The 16,192-nt window shown below is 38.0% G+C and overlaps 1 protein-coding gene across 1 annotated transcript in view; it reads right to left on the bottom strand.

Moving 5' to 3' along the window:
* Positions 1–7,109: 7,109 nt before the first annotated feature.
* The window catches only part of LOC125462383 (dynein axonemal assembly factor 5-like), a 105,624-nt gene continuing 96,541 nt past the window's right edge, over positions 7,110–16,192 (bottom strand). Inside the window, exons 11-13 of the mRNA XM_048552399.2 lie at positions 15,979–16,135; positions 15,411–15,602; positions 7,110–8,173 (exon numbers count right to left, since the gene is read on the bottom strand). Of these exons, the coding sequence (XP_048408356.1) occupies positions 8,034–8,173; positions 15,411–15,602; positions 15,979–16,135 (489 nt within the window). The 3' untranslated portion in view covers positions 7,110–8,033. The remainder of the gene's footprint in view (positions 8,174–15,410; positions 15,603–15,978; positions 16,136–16,192) is intronic.

Raw genomic sequence — 16,192 nt, 5'->3', positions numbered from 1 at the left:
TAAAATGACCAATAGCTAATTGCCATTCAAATAGCCTCTTCTCATTTAGTTAACAAAGATTCAGTTTAAAACAACAATTAATTGAGAAGCAAATGCAATTTCTGGACGAGAGTTTCCAGCTTCTAATAACCTTGAGGTGAAGAACTGGTACCTAATGTCATCTCTAGAAGATTTAGCACTTAACTTTTTGATCATGCTCCTTCGACCCAGATTCCCTGACCAACAGAAATAGTTTTTCTCTGTTCTCCTGAACATCTTGAAAACTTTACGAAAATTTCCCCTTTGACTTCTAATTCCACCAGTTTTAGTAATAATTTCCTGTCATTTAATCCATTAGGTCCAGGTGCCATTTTGGTAAATTTTCACTGCGAATGTATCAGGGACAATATATCCCCATCAGGTGTGATGCTCAGAACTTCTCACAGTATCAAGATGTTGGCTAACCAGGACTATACATGTCCAAATCATGTAAAGGCATGGCCTCTTGACTAATTCAATACAAGCATAAGGAATGTAATTATCTCTGGTCCCCTCATTTTCACTGTCAGTTTTTCACCATGTAGGTAACAAATTTGTTTCATCGTTTTCAGGTCTAAAGTAGGCAACCCCACATTGACTTACACTGAATTCCTTTTTCCACCTTTCCCCACTCAGTCAGATTGAGGATATCCATTGACATAACTTTGTAATGTTATACTTAACAATGCTGCCTATCTTCTGTGATTGGCAAATTAGCTGATGTGGCTTTCTATCTGAAAGGCCAGTTGTTAACAAATAGTGAATTGCTTAGATCCCCAACACTATATCAGTAGCCTCATTCTACTGAGCGTGTATCCACAATCACTAATCCCTATCTCCTGCCACTTAGCCAATTTGCTAACCAGGACAACAATTTGCTGTTTGTTTGATGAACTTCAGGGATTTTATTGAATTCCTCCTGGATATCCATGACAAAATATGGTTGGAAAATTCCAAACTGGATGCCGGAACTAGAGAGGAATTTAGTCCACATGCTCACAGAAGATAAAGGAAATGAGAGAAACAGAAGAAAGAAGTCAAATCAGACTTGATGTTAACTTGCCTGAAAAGCTGTGGAGAGTAAAGGCAGTGTGTAATTCACAAACTATTCCCTGGTTGTTCAGTCTTCCATTATTAATTAATAAATCCTTTTACTTTGTTACAATGAAACCAGTGTATGCCAACATTTTGTCACATTAAGCTGTACTGGGACCTGTGATTTTTGGCCCTATTTTGGGTAGTGGGACCAGGATGCCAAGATGGAGGAGTCATGTCAGCTGGTGTGTGAGGCACGCCGGACGACTTAGCCTCTTGTCAACCTTTTCATTGAGCTGCTGGAGCCAGTTTCGATATTTCAAGCCAGATGCCTGAGGAGGCTTCTCACCCAACTGTGACCATGCCCATTCCCACATAAGATGGGAGTCAACACACTATGGGCTCACCGTGCCAATTTAATTGGCCTTCACCCAAAACAGCTCATGTATTCACCAATTATGGATGTACATTTCCACTGCAAACAGCTGTGATAGCAATAGTGGGAAAGTACAGCAAAACTGGAAAAATCTGATACTCCATATCAAGAAAGTCTAATTTTACCCTATAGTTTAAAGGCTGAGTTCAGAATCTTATAATGAGCAGCAAATATTTTATTTTTATATATTTACACCTCACTATTAGCCACTTAGTGGCTAATCTCACCTCACTTCTATGCAGCTTCCGATTCTCCTGTTTCACAGAGAAACTAAACTGCACTAATTTCCAACATGAAAGTCAGAGCTGTAACCTGGAGGCAGCAGCTCACCAGTTGCTTCTCCAGGCCTTCATTTGACCTCCATGAGTCAACAGGGTAAGGGGTAGCCAAGAGGTACCACCACAGTCAGTCAAGGGGCTTATCTAATTCCAGTCCTAGCTTGGCCACTCCGTTCTGGAAGACAGGTACAAGTGTGTAGGTATCAATTCTTCCTGCAATGGGACAAAATGGGGGGGGAACGGAGTATGATCAGTGGATGGAAGAGCAGTTAGTGGCAATGCATGAGCAGGAATGATGATAAAATGCTTTCCATTGAGTGAGTAGGAAATGCTGAGGGCAGGAAGTTTTAGCATTTGTGATAATGAAGTAGGTAAGAACAGTTGAACAAAACTGGTATGTGCCTTAGTTGTAAAGAGAGCTCTGATCCATGAGCAGTGCAAGACGTGTCTGCAGAGTGCTGGTCCTGTGAGCAGGAGGTAAGAGAGGGAAGATAAAAGTTCCAAAGGAAGGGCCACTGGACCTGAAATGTTATCCGTTTATTCCTTCACAGGTGCTGCCAGACCTGCCGAGCTTTTCCAGCAATTTTGTTTTTGTTGTTGAACAGGGGGGGGAATGATGATGGCGCTTACTTTTCCGGAACAGGGTTGGCACAGTCGCTCATTAGTTAGCACTGCTGCCTCATGTTGCCAGTGACCTGGGTTTGATTTGAGATGGGAAACTGGAGTTGGAACCACTGAATGGATGGAGCAAGTTCAAAGGGCTGAATAGTCTCCTCCTTAATCCTTTGGTTAAATCTCTTTTCAGGACTCAAAACAAAATCAAAATAACCTACTCGATCTACTCATCCTAAGAATTCCTCAACATCAATGATACTAGGATAGATGAGGACGAGATAATGAAATTCTTCAACATAACAAGACGATTTACATCCATAAACATTGAAATAGCCAAAGAAATAATTGCCACACTGCTAGACAAATCAAGTAAGCAGACAACCCAGGACTTGCCAACAACAATAAGGACACCACCATGAAACTACTAGATCTGTGCCTCATGACCCATTTCACTTTCAATAACAACATATACAAACAAATCAGCAGAGCATCACTGGGATTCCCCAATATCAGGACTAATTGCAGAAGCAGTAATACAAAGGTTCAAATGGACACTGCTCCCCACTATACAACCCAAAATGTGGATGACACCTTCGTGATTATTAAACGCACTAAACTGGAAGAAACCCACCAACACATAAACAACATCCTTAACAGGATAAAATTCACATAAGAAAGAACAACAACTCCCCTTTCTGGTCATAATGGTGGAACACAAAAACAAGGAGCTCCAGACTAGCATATATAGAAAGACCACACATACAGACCAAATAGTCAATTACACTCGCAACCTCCCCAATGCCCACAAATGGAGCTGCATCAGCACACTATTTAAATGAGCCACAACACATTGCAGCAACCCAGAACTACGCAGAGCAGAACAGAAACACTTATACAGAGCCTTCAAAAGAAACGGATATCTGAAAAGCACAATCTGCTGTTACCTGTGAGACAGACCACAACAGGAAGAGACAACACGACAAGACTCACCAAATCACCCTATCATACATCAAGGACAATACAGAGATGATCACAAGACTACCCAGACCCCTAGGTATCAGAGTAGCCCACAAACCGACAACTACTCTATGACAGCTCCTGACAAATGTAAAGAATCCCATATCCAAAACTGGCAAAAAACTCGGGTAATATACAAAATACACGCAAGGACTGAGAGAAACATTACATAGACCAAACTGGAAGAAAATTGACTATACGGGTACAGGAACACCAACTAGCCACCAAGAGGCACGACCAATTCTCACTTGTCGGACAATCAGGGACATGAATTTGACTGGGACAACACATCAATAATTGCACAAGACAAAGAAAGACACGGAGGCCTGGTATTCCAATCGGTACTCAAAAACAAACGCATTGAATTATACCCTGTTTACAAACCACTGAGAAACAAAACTGGAAATAATACCCAATGCTTCACCAGAGGCGCACTGACGATGATACTTCGCAGGGTGATGAAACATTCGTAACCAAACCAACCAGCTCAGCGAGCATTATCTACAACATCAAAATAACCAAGGCTGAGAAAAAAAATCACAGTGCAGTGCTGATGGAATGCTGTACTGTTGAGCATGGTAATTATTGGAAAAGATGTTAAACTGAAGCCTGGCTGTCTGTCCAATACTTATCACTCAATCAACATCACATAAAATAATGTTACCATTATCACATTTCAGTTTGAGAGTGTCTGCTATGTTTCTGTGATTACACCAATCCCTACAACTGAAAAAAGTACTCACCTGGCTGTAAACTGCTGATCAAAGTCTAACAATTGGTTGAAGTGATAAATAAATGCAAGGCTTCCTTATTCCTTTTCTAAAACTGATATCAGAAGCTTGATAAGAGGAAACGCTAGAGAAGCAGCAAAAAGCACTGTACACAAAGGTCAGGACCTAACTTTCAACCGATGTTGGTGGGGAGCGGGGCTGAAGATTGGGGTCAAATGTAAAGAACCTTTGATGTAAATCAGATAAATGCACTAATTTGGATCTTGTAGAAATTCAACTCTTTAGTGACACCAAGTGATAAACATCAGTATTACAAGTGAATGATTTGGGTGACCACTATCACAAATGAATCAGAGTAAACAAAATGCTTGATTGTTTAACATTGACCAAAACAGTTATTCAAGTCACTTGATAAACAGTGATAAATGTTGGGCTGTCAGTAACACTAATATACCAAGAAACTATAGATGAGATATGATTACGACCATAAAATGTAGGAGCAAAAGTAGGCTACTCAGCCCATTAAATCTACTCAGCCATTCAATGAGGTAACAGCTGATCTGATAATCGTCAACTCTACTTTCCTAAGTTTTCACCATAACCCTGATTAAAGTTTGAGTCTCTCAGCCTTGAAGATACTCAATTTCACAGCCTCAATAACCGTCAAAGACTCACTATCCTTCAAAAAAAATGTTGGTTTTTAAGCAAGTTTTAAAACGATCAGTATAGTGTGGGCATTTGAAAAAGGAAGTATACAGTACATGGTGGAACTTCTCAGGCTGGAGGAAAAACAGATAGAGGGGGACAAGAGCATGGTGAAGTATTGACAGTGAGGTACTGAAACAAACAGTCAACAATGACAGGATACTAACAAAAGTTTTGGATGAGCTGAAATTTACTTTAGGTGGAGGATGGGATTTCTGCCAAGAGATTGAAATAGTCAAGTACTGAGGTGTCAAAATCTTTTGTCCAAAAACCTCTTTCCAGGGGATCACATTTTAAAGGATACTGCACCGAAGAGAAATTTCTTCACCCCAAGAGGACTGGACCTGCGCAATTCCAGGCTATTGAAAGCAGTTGAGGCTACAATATTCAATGTTTCCAAGAGAAGTTAGATATCGTTCTTGGGCTAAAGTGATCAAAGGTTATGAAGAGAAAGTGGGAATAGGGTATGAGTGGAATGATCACTATGACCATACTGAATGGTGGAGCAGTCTCAAAGAGGGCGAATGGTCTACTCCTGCTCTTATTTTCTACGTTTTTATGTAAGCAGCAGAAACAGAGGTAGAGATAGAAGCATGTGAATGTATAAGTATTGTTTTGAAATGGTTGCAAAACAATTGTTTTCTTTCAACTCTGCTTCCTATTCAGATTATTTTCACCTTTTCTCAATACAGCACAAAACTAAACTCCATCTGCATAACATACAACCATTAGCTTGCACAGATTGTTTTTCTACCCAGAGCCAAGAACATTCTAAAGGCAATATGCAGGTCAAAAGAAGAAATGACTATTTAACTCATTTAGTTAACACAAACAGAATTATCGTCCACAACATTGATGGAAACAGTGGAGTCACATCTGTTCAAGTCACTCAGTTTGCTTGCTTTAAGTATGAAAGAATTTTTTGGAGATCAAAATCCAGGTTAGAGAGCAGAATACAAAGCCAAGCTTGTGAAGAGATGCAGGATAACAAACTATGCTGTTATCTTTTATGGCCTTCCTAGTCAATCAATGAGCCTAATCACAGAAACATAGTTCCTTAGATATTTTGTTGAACAATAAGGCAAGTCATATCATCTGTTGTGATGCTGTGAAGAACAGTTGAGTTCCTCCCAAATTTATAAAGCTTAACTGCAGCTCCCAAATAGTTATGGTTGGACTAGACAAATCCAGTGATTTTTTTCTCCCCTTGGAGGAGAGTGGCTGAGGGAAGATCAAGGCCTGTTTTCTCATTGATTCCTGACACAGCCACATGGCTGAAGCTTGAAAATGTGAGGTACCGCAATTTTCACTCCTTCTGTGAGAACTATCGGCAGAATGTAAAGGAAACATTAAAACGTAAGTGAAGGGCAGTGAGTTATGGTGGGGAAAACACCAAAAATCATCAACAGGCAACAGCATTCTTACCTTCAAAATAAAATTTGTGAACAAGGTTTTTAACAGAAGAGTAAGGAACATTTTCTTTTAAAATCCTGTATTAAGTTGAAGGAAATACTTTCACTTTACACAGCATTGTTCAATACTGGTTGCAAGAAATGACTTGGCTATTGAGTAAAAGTACCTGATACTAATGGTAGGACAGGAAAAGAAGGAAATAGTAGCACAGAGAATAGTGTAATTTTGTTCAGGGTCCTTGTTTTCCAGCTTGAAATCATAAAGAATGGAGCTTTCTTTGATTTTCTCAAATTGTTACACTTGGTTCTGATTTGTATGGGTTATGTCAAATGAGTCAGGAAAGCTTATTACTTACTAACCAAACTCCCTTATTTGGAGATATTCACCTTTTGAAAGCAGGTGTGTGTTACTGCCAGAATTCAGCTTCCATGCCAAGATGTTTTTAAAAAAAAAGGAAATCCAAATATAAAAAAGGTGCTCAAGCTTCATATGTATGTGAGGAGCTTAGAACTTCAATCTTGTGCAGAAATTTTTATACCAGGTGAATAATTCCTTTAATGCTGTTGTTTGTTCCACATGCTAAACTGCTATTCCCGAACAGAATTTTTCCCAATCAATTACTAATTCAACAGTACAAAACGTGTTGCATAAAATATAGCAAATATTATTTTACTTTTATTGTAAAGGTACTCAAAAAACTCAACTCTTATTTGAAATCAATGAAATTTTTGGATATCCTAAAGATATTGAAATATGTTACTGTAAATTATAAAGCTCAACATAAAAATGTCAATACAACTTCATATTAACACTGCAAACTGTTACAATATAGTAGTAAACAAAAATATTCAAGCCAAAAGCAATGTATTACAAAAATCACAAAAATGAAGAAAAATATAATTCAGGAACAACAAATACTATATCTGCTGACTGATCTTCAATGGGGAATAATCAGAAACTAAAAATTTAATCCCAGAAAATATGTAAAGAAAACTATAAATGCTTCAAAAATGTAGACACTAAAAACAGAGCAGCATTGAAACAGGCAATCTTCAATAAACAAAATCAACAATTTCCAAGAAACAAAAATGAATATGGTTATTCCTCATTTACGCAACCACCCCTCCAAAAGAGACAAAAGGTTTAGAAACAGAAATAAGACAGAAATTGCCAGGCATCATAAATAAAGTACTTAAGTGGCAGAAGTACACAGCAGCCCAATTAACAAGGGAGAAAAGATGCATTTGGAAACAAGATTGAAACTGCTCTCATATTGTCATAAAATGCCAACTGTTTTGCTGTGTATTCTAGAATTTCCCACCACTGCAACATTCTAGGCTCCAAACAAATTCCAAAACGGTATGAACAGTACGTTCCTGTGCTTCACACATGTTCTTTCGAACATGCCATTTTACACAATGGAAATATCTTTCAAAGTTTGAAAACTGTACTGCGCTTTCAAATTGCTTAGGAGATTAGGATAGCATATGTTTGAGCCACCAGCAATTTGATACAAGATGTTCTTTCTCCTTTCTGAAAAGTCTGAGAACTTAAGCAAAATGAAGGATTAGAACCCAATGTTTCTCAGCTAACTTCTGATAGCTGTCAATGCCAATCCATCATCAGTATTTTGATATTAAAATGTCTACCATTAAATATCATGTTTAACTTTTAAGATTTTTCCCCTTTCATTCATATCCTATAAATACCATGTGCATATTTTTTCCGCTATGATTCAACACGGCATCTGTATTGCATCTCCAATTGAAGCATCAGGTTCCAGACTTAGCTGGCATCTCCACTGACTGCCTGAATATGTTGTAGCAGCTGTTCACAGTAATGAGGGCTGCGATGTTTGTGCTTCACAGCCTCGATCTCTTGTGTCAGTAATGATGGAGAAAGAAAACTCCCTATCTTTAGGACATCTGTGGAGAGGAAATCAGGAGAAAATCATTTTTAAAACCAAAACCTACAAACATCTTCTCAAAGTCAATCCCAAAGTCACCAAAACAGCCTTTACAAAATGACCACTTACATTTATAATCACACATTTCATGATTCCCACAAGACATTCAAATTTGCTTTACAGCTAATGAATTACTTTTTAAATGTAGATTTTTTTGGGGGTGTCAGGAATACAGCTACCAATTTGCATATAGCAAACTCCTACAAACTGCAATAAAAGCATCACTAGATAACCCATTTCAGTAAATTTTTTTTTCATTTTCATGGAATCCCTTTGGTGTGGAAACAGGCCCTTCAGCCCAACGCTGAATAAATATTGACTGGAACATAACAGAAAATTCCCCTGCTGCTCTTCAGAATAATACCCACAGTGAATTGTTTAATAAGTTGTATTAGGCACTACTATTTCTCAGTAGATTACATTGGATGTCTTTTGAGATTAGAACCATTCTTCAGCAAAGCCATGATCAACACTTACATTATAACCAAGTAAAACCAATATTGACTAGTTGAAGGCCATTAGTAAATCAGTGTGAAAATAATGCTCAAACAGACTTAATGTACTTAATTATAAGCCATCAAGTTTCAAATCAGCCATAAGGAAGATGACGGCTTAGTGGCATTATCATTGGTCTGTTATTCCTGAGACCCAGGTATTGTTCCAGGGGTTCAAGTTCAAATCTTGTCATTGCAGATGGGAGAATTAGAATTCAATAAATATCTGGAATTGAGAGACTCTTGTGACCATGAATCCATTGTTGACTGTAGGGAAAAACCCATCTGGTTCACTAATGTCTTTTAGGGAAGTAAATGCTCTCCTTGCCTAATTTGGCCTACATGTGACTCCAGACCCACATAGCAGTGTGGTTGACTCTTACCTGCCCTCTGGGCAATTAGGGATCAGCAATAAATGCTGGCCTGGTCAGTCCCTCATCCCATGAATCAATTAAAAAAAACACTTTTAATTTATGGCATTGTAACTGTGCTGAATGAACATTTGTACAAACAAAAACAGAAGGTGCTGGAAAAGCTCAGCAGGTCTGGGTTCCAGATCTGAGGAAGGGTCATTCTGATGTTTTCTTCACAGATGCTACCAGACCTGCTGAACTTTTCCAGCCACTTCTGTTTTTGTTCCTGATTTATAGCATCCACAGTTTATTTGGTTAACGTTTGCAGGAACATTAGCGGATAATAAAATCCTATTTTCATAGAGTTGGCATCACAATGATAAATCTTTTAATTATTTTTTTTTAAAAAAACAGTGAAACAGTTAGAGATTCTTTCCAAAAAATCTGCAGCAAAGATCTGATAGAAAAATATCCAAATAAATCTTGAATAATTAGCTGGAATAAGGAGGCAGCTTTCCAAACTAGGCATTACTACTGATGGTATCCCAAATAAGCAGGCAGATGGGACCTTGGTTCAACATCTCATCTCACAAGACAGCACACCCAACACTGCAACAGCCCTCAGTACTGCAGAAAAAGTCAGCTTTCATGTTGTCACACCCTGGAAGAGGACTTGAACCCAGAACCTTGCGACTCAGAGGTGTGTGTTATCTAGTAAGCCATGGGTGAGACTCTTTTATGGGAAAAGTCCAGAACTGCAGAAGTAGGCTTTTCAGCCAGTAAAGTCTGCCTTGCCATTCCATGAGGTCATTGCTGATCCGATAATCCTCCATACCACATTTTTCTCTTTTCCCCATAATCCTCGGTCTTTTACCGATTTAAAAAAAAACTCAGCTTTCATTTGGTACAGAATTCCACAGATTCACTATTCAGAAAAATAATTCTTCATTTGTCTTAAATGGTGACGCCTCACTTTTCTCTCTCCATAGACGGCGCCAGACCAACTGAGCTTTTCCAGCACTTCCTGCTTTCATTCCAGATCTGGCAAAGAAAAATCAGGTGAAATTTATCCTACACTCTTGGTTAACAATACAAATGCACCGGGATTTCAAGTGCAATTAGTTATGCACAGCAATGCTGGTCTTGCTCATGTCATTCACATCCCAAATCTGTGAATAGCTAATTTTTAAAAATGAGTTCTAATTATAAGGTTTTCCAGCAGATGGCACTAGAGATGCTTTCAAGGTCACATGCACAATCCAATTTCTCTGCAATTTGCTTTAAATAAACAAAGGAAGAGCTCGGAATTCCAAATGCTTAATCTACGATAGCCTCACAACCTATCTTTAACCAGGGTATGAAATATCATTTTGTTGCACTGCTTTCTATCTGCCATCAGACCACAAAAGTTGCAGTCAAGTGAGCTCCTTTAAATCTGAACATTACTTGCTTTTTTCTCAGAAGTTCTCTTCGATCAACCCAATAACCTATAGCATTTTGCATAGGAACTATCCAAAATTAGGTCTTAGTTAATCGACAGAAAACACAAAATGAATATTTGGATGATGATTCCTTGCTACAAAAAGGATATGTTGTGACTGGTGTGTGATTACAGATAATAAATGATTAATCAATGAGCATGTGGAAGCAATTCTCTTTTCATTCCAACCAACATGTTTTAGGCCCTCTTGTGGCACAGTGGTGGAGTGTCTACCCCTGGACTGGGAGGCCCAGGTTCAAGATCAGAGATGTGCAAGAACATCCATGAATAGGCCAATTAGAAAAATAGGTTAAAAAAAGACAATTTTTTGAACCAATCAATTGTCAAACTGGTATGAGAATCAGTACCTAATTGAGGGCTAACCATTTGCTTCCAGCTTGAAAAGGGATGTTGAGATTGAAGGCAGCAAGTAGGAAAGGCCAAAACTGTGGCCGACATTGCACTGCTTACATTGCACTGCCTGTTCTTAAAATGAAATTATGGAAAACAAACATACATTAATTAAAATGCATTGGTGAGTTTATACCCTCAAAGCATGTTTTCTTCTATAGAGTTCATTGAAAATAGATCCAAAAATCCATAAATCTTGCTGCGTTAGGTCCTTTTCATGCTGGGTCACTTGGCAGTGCTCTTGAAGTTTTGATTTGTTCCAAGCAGCTAACCATAATAAAGACTGGCGTTAGCATGTATCTGCTTTCACAAGTGTAATAACGGATACGACTTTGACTGCAGTGTTGTCAACACTGACCCAGTCGCATTCAAATTCAATGGAAACCTTGCTCGAACATGTCCAGAATTGTCCACAGCTAACCATCGAGAAGAAAGAGACACCATTTCCCTGACAGTACTGCTACTCATTGCTGGCAAGAGCTCAAAACAAGAGAACTGAAGGGCTGGCAGATATTCAAGGGAAGGAAGGAAAAAAAATAAATCAATGTCGTCTGTGGTTTTAAGTTAAATTAAAACTGAACTTGTTAAACAAAATGTTTCAAATCTTACTCAACAATGTCAGAGATGAGCAACTCAAACATAATTCCTTGAGCAAAGCATTATGTAAAACATCTTAGTTTTAAATGGCAGGCTGAAAATGAACAAATAAAGCGAATAATTCAGATGAAGTGATAATGATGTATGTGTGTGCCAGGTAGCCTCAGCCTTCTTATCATACCACCCAGGAATAACACAATGCCAAGTAGGTATCTGAAGACATTAAACAACCTTTCGGACACACACTTGGTAAAATGTGTATATTCACATTGTATTGAGTTATATAAATAATAAATTGAAAAAACCAAAGGAAGTAAGGAAACCCAACTTACCAGCAAAAATTGCATTCAATACCATTGCTGTTCATTTACTGCCACTTTGGCTAAGGCTGCATTTTACAGTTTGCTTAAGTGAAACCTGGCAAAGCCATGTTACAGCTAATCATGCTGCATGAAAAATAGTTTTGAAAAACGCTTCATTCAAAACTTTTATATTTTTATTGGAACAAGTACTCATGTGGAGACATTTCAGCAAAGTGTAAATATCAATTGTGAAAGCAAAGAGTTTATGAAAGGATTCTTCAATAGATTCACCAGTTTTCTTTTAAAGTTCCTTAACTATGAACTAGCTCTGCATGAAGAAAAACATGATCAAGCACTATAAAATAATTCATGTTACTTTATTGATGCAAATGCACTCAATAAGAACATTGAATAAATCTATAATGAATGGATTTTTCAGAGGTGTCAACCATGCTAGCAAGAATGCCCTTGCACAGCATCAGGACTGCCACCAGAAATTTGTATATTCTAGCAACGAGCAGAATGACAGTTTATGCAGAATACAAGTTTTTGGAGGAGTTATTTTGTGTTTCTGATGACAGTCATGGTTTTGCCAGCAATCTCAACAAACTGACTGCTTTCATGTACAATCAGCACTAAATCTGGCATACAAATGACTCTCCTGATCAATAATGTAGAAACTGTTGACATCATCCAATGCTGAGCAACTCCCAGAGGCTGCTGGAACTGGAATTGTCATTCAATTTCTTTCCTCGCTCAATGACACAGCAGCACCCTTTACTGCCAGCCCAGTGGAGATCAACCAACTGGATAAGGGCAGAAAAACAAATCTGGGCCAGCCTCTACTGCAGGACATGGGTCAAGGTGAACAAACCATTTGGCAGGACATGGTTTTGGGAACATTCGTTTCCCTAGGACATGGGGCAAAGGGTCAGCCTGCTCTGCAGGATAATATTATTCCTGATATTAAATAGTCACCACGGTATCAGCTCATATTAGGTCCTCTCTACCTCAAAATAAGGAAATACCTTAGGTTCACTCTCTGCTTTCTCAAAAGAGACAACACATCGCTCCCACAATGAATTTAATTGTCAGAGATTCATTGTCTTGTCTTTGGTATTGTTCATTACGAAAGCTTCTTTTGCCTCCCCTTTGTTTTGGGCCTTCATTGGTTGGAACAAAATAATTATCTATGTCAGTTACAAAATGTCTTGAAACAAACTCCACATTGGGGTTTCAACACTGAACAAGAGAAAATCTGAAACCAGACGAGAATTCTCTAAGTGAAAAGAATGTCTGTTACCAAATACCTACTGAACCTTTACAATTTGACAAGGGATTAAACTGCTGTCAAGAGAGCTAAATCCAATTACTTCCTGAGGGCAGGAAGTCACTCACACAGTGTGATAACGAAGCAGATAAAATAGGCATGAAATGACAAGGGTGACAGTTCAGTTCTCGACATGTCCATTCTCAAATGCAACACAAATCGGATTTATAAGCACAAGCCTTTTTGCTTTGACATTATTTGGATACTACTTACTTTTAAAAGTCTAATTCAGCACTCAAGCCATGAACACCAAACAGCAGAGAGATTCAAATCAGGTTCTTTACAACAGCTCAACCTATGGTGTAAACATGTATTACTTGGCCACAAAAACTGGGTTTTCCAAAACTTTGTTTGTCAACATGGCTTAAAATATTCTATACTAACTTTTAAGTGTTAATTATTGAATACACTTAAAATTGGGAAAATAGCCACACAAATGAACCTTAACACATTGCTGGTGCAACTTATTTCAACCCAAGTCGACTTCAGAACCTGAAAAATTGAGGTGTATCGCATATTACAACCAGGAGTTTTATGCTACACAATCCTAGCATGGTATATTAGCACCATCATCCACTTCTTCACAGCTCAGTTCAGCCTCCAAAATTAACATGTTACTAACGACAATGCTCAGATGATCCCAAAAGCAATGTGATGTTTGTCATAATGTATTCCAATCCAAAATCTTCAGCAGATAAAGAAAACAAAGATAATCAAAACAAAAGAGCAACAAATTAAACTTACTAAGATCTAAAATTCAAGGTGTGGTGCCATCTTCAGTTCAAAAGATATAATCTAGCATTCAAAAATTTTTAAATTAACATGTCTTAATTTTGTGTTATCTTTATTCATCTTGGTCCCCTATCATTTTGCCTACCTCTCTCACAGATTCCATTCATCGGTCTGCTTATAATTTTGGCTGTGCCAATCTATGGCCATATGGAAGACCAGGCAAACAAACTGGGCAAGGTTAAAAGACAGGTTAACAAGGCCCTAGCAATGTAGGGTTTCAAACATTCTTGGCTAAGCCAGCCATTTTGTTGAGAAACAAGAACAGGTGTGCCATTAAAACCATTTATTGCAGTCCACGAGAAACGTTGGTCTAACTATTCACGTTAAATGCTTTCCCAGATCATTAAAACTGGTTTGATCCTTTCTCCTATCACCTTTTGTTTTAAAAGGGTTTTTATCCAATATTCTTTTTTATGTTTCTCATTTTTCGTGCTCCTTTTTTTTGAGTTTATCCTTTCGCATTAAAGTTCATAATGCAACACCAGTGTCCTATTATGATCTGGCTTTGGATGAAAATTTCCATTGCTATCTCTGGAAGCCCTGGTGAGCAAAATTGAGCTACAGACTACAAATCAAACTGAAATATGTATAACATTACCATTGCACTTGATGCAACTTTTAATCATGGGGTCTATTGTGTCCTTGAGATTATTGTCCTCATTGTCTACAAGCCTTTGCCAAGGTTTCACAGGGTAGACTAATAAGTAAAGTTCGATCACATGGGAATCAGGGTGATCTCGGAATTAGACACAAAAAGGCCTGATGGTAAGAGACAGAGGGTGATAATGGAGGATTGTTTTGCGGACTGGAGACCTGTGACCAGCAGTATTTCACAGGGATCGGCACTGGCTCCACTTTTGTTTGTTATTTTTATGAATTATTTGGATAAGAATATAGGAGGCATGTTTAGTAAGCTTGCGGATGACTTCAACATTGATTATTTAGAAGACAGTGAAAAAGGTTATCCAAGATTAAAAACCGATCTCATCAGTTGGGCCAATGGGCTGAGGCGTAGCCAATGGAGTTTAATTTGGACAAATATGAGATATTACATTTTGGTAGAATTCAAAACTAGGGGGCATATTTTTATGGTGAGAGGAGAAGGATTTAAGAAGGCCATTCAGCAACTTCTTTTACACAGAGTGGTTCACATGTGGAATGAACTACCAGAGCAAGTGGTGAATGTAGGGTACAGTTACAACATTTAAAAGACATTTGGATTTTCATGAATAACAAAGGTTTGGAGGGATATGGGTCAAACGCAGGCAAACGGGACTAGTTTAGTTTGGGAACGTGGTCAGCATCACTAGTTGGATCAAAGGGTTTGTTTCTTTCTTGTATGATTCTACGACAATTGATAGATTGACTATCAACAGATGCTTCAGTTAAAATAAAAAGGAAATTAGAAAATCAAGGAAATGTACTATTCACTCCTACCGAGAAGCTGCTTTTGGATATGACTCTCTGGATCATCCAAATGAACCAAAAGTCCACGATACAGAAACTCAAGGTGGCTCTTGAACAGTAATTGATCATAATTATTCCCAGCGCACTGGAACCAAATACTTAAAGCTTTGGCAGCTGCTACACGGACTTCATCCAAACCATCATCCAGACGTTTTAAAAGCTCTAATTTAAAAAGATAGAAAATGCTCATTAGTGGCGCATAGAATTTGTATGAATGATTAGAAAGCAAACAAACAGAATATTTCTAAGACCTCCAGCAGCAATAATCTGGAATATGATTCTAAGATCAACTAAAACTCAGGCCCAAACAAGTTTCTTTGAATTCAGTAGGATTCAGGAAGTAGTCATATCTACAAAATTTCCAATTAACTTTTCTTTGCCATTTGTAATTCTCGTGATCAAACACACTGCAAACATCAAGCTTGTCAAAAAGGATTAACAAAATATCTGAAAATGCAAGCATTAATGAAAATTAAGCAAGAAAACATTTATAGTGATACTACCATGGCATTCCAAAAATTCCTGGTACATACATTACCTGGATACAATTTATTAAGCTTGTCATGACCTAACTGATTCCCACAAACTTTTAAAATAGCACTGATAATCCGACAGGCCAATAATCGAGTCATTTTGGAATCTTCATCCAATGCAGTAATCACTTTTGGCATCAAGTCTTCATATAATCCAAGAGCCTAACAAACAATTACAAGAAACATATCTGACTTTTCACACAATCGTCAAAACTACAA

The sequence above is a fragment of the Stegostoma tigrinum genome, chromosome 23 (assembly GCF_030684315.1).
Source record: "Stegostoma tigrinum isolate sSteTig4 chromosome 23, sSteTig4.hap1, whole genome shotgun sequence".
NCBI classification, from domain to species: Eukaryota; Metazoa; Chordata; class Chondrichthyes; order Orectolobiformes; family Stegostomatidae; genus Stegostoma; species Stegostoma tigrinum.
This window is presented reverse-complemented; position numbering and strand designations above follow the sequence as displayed.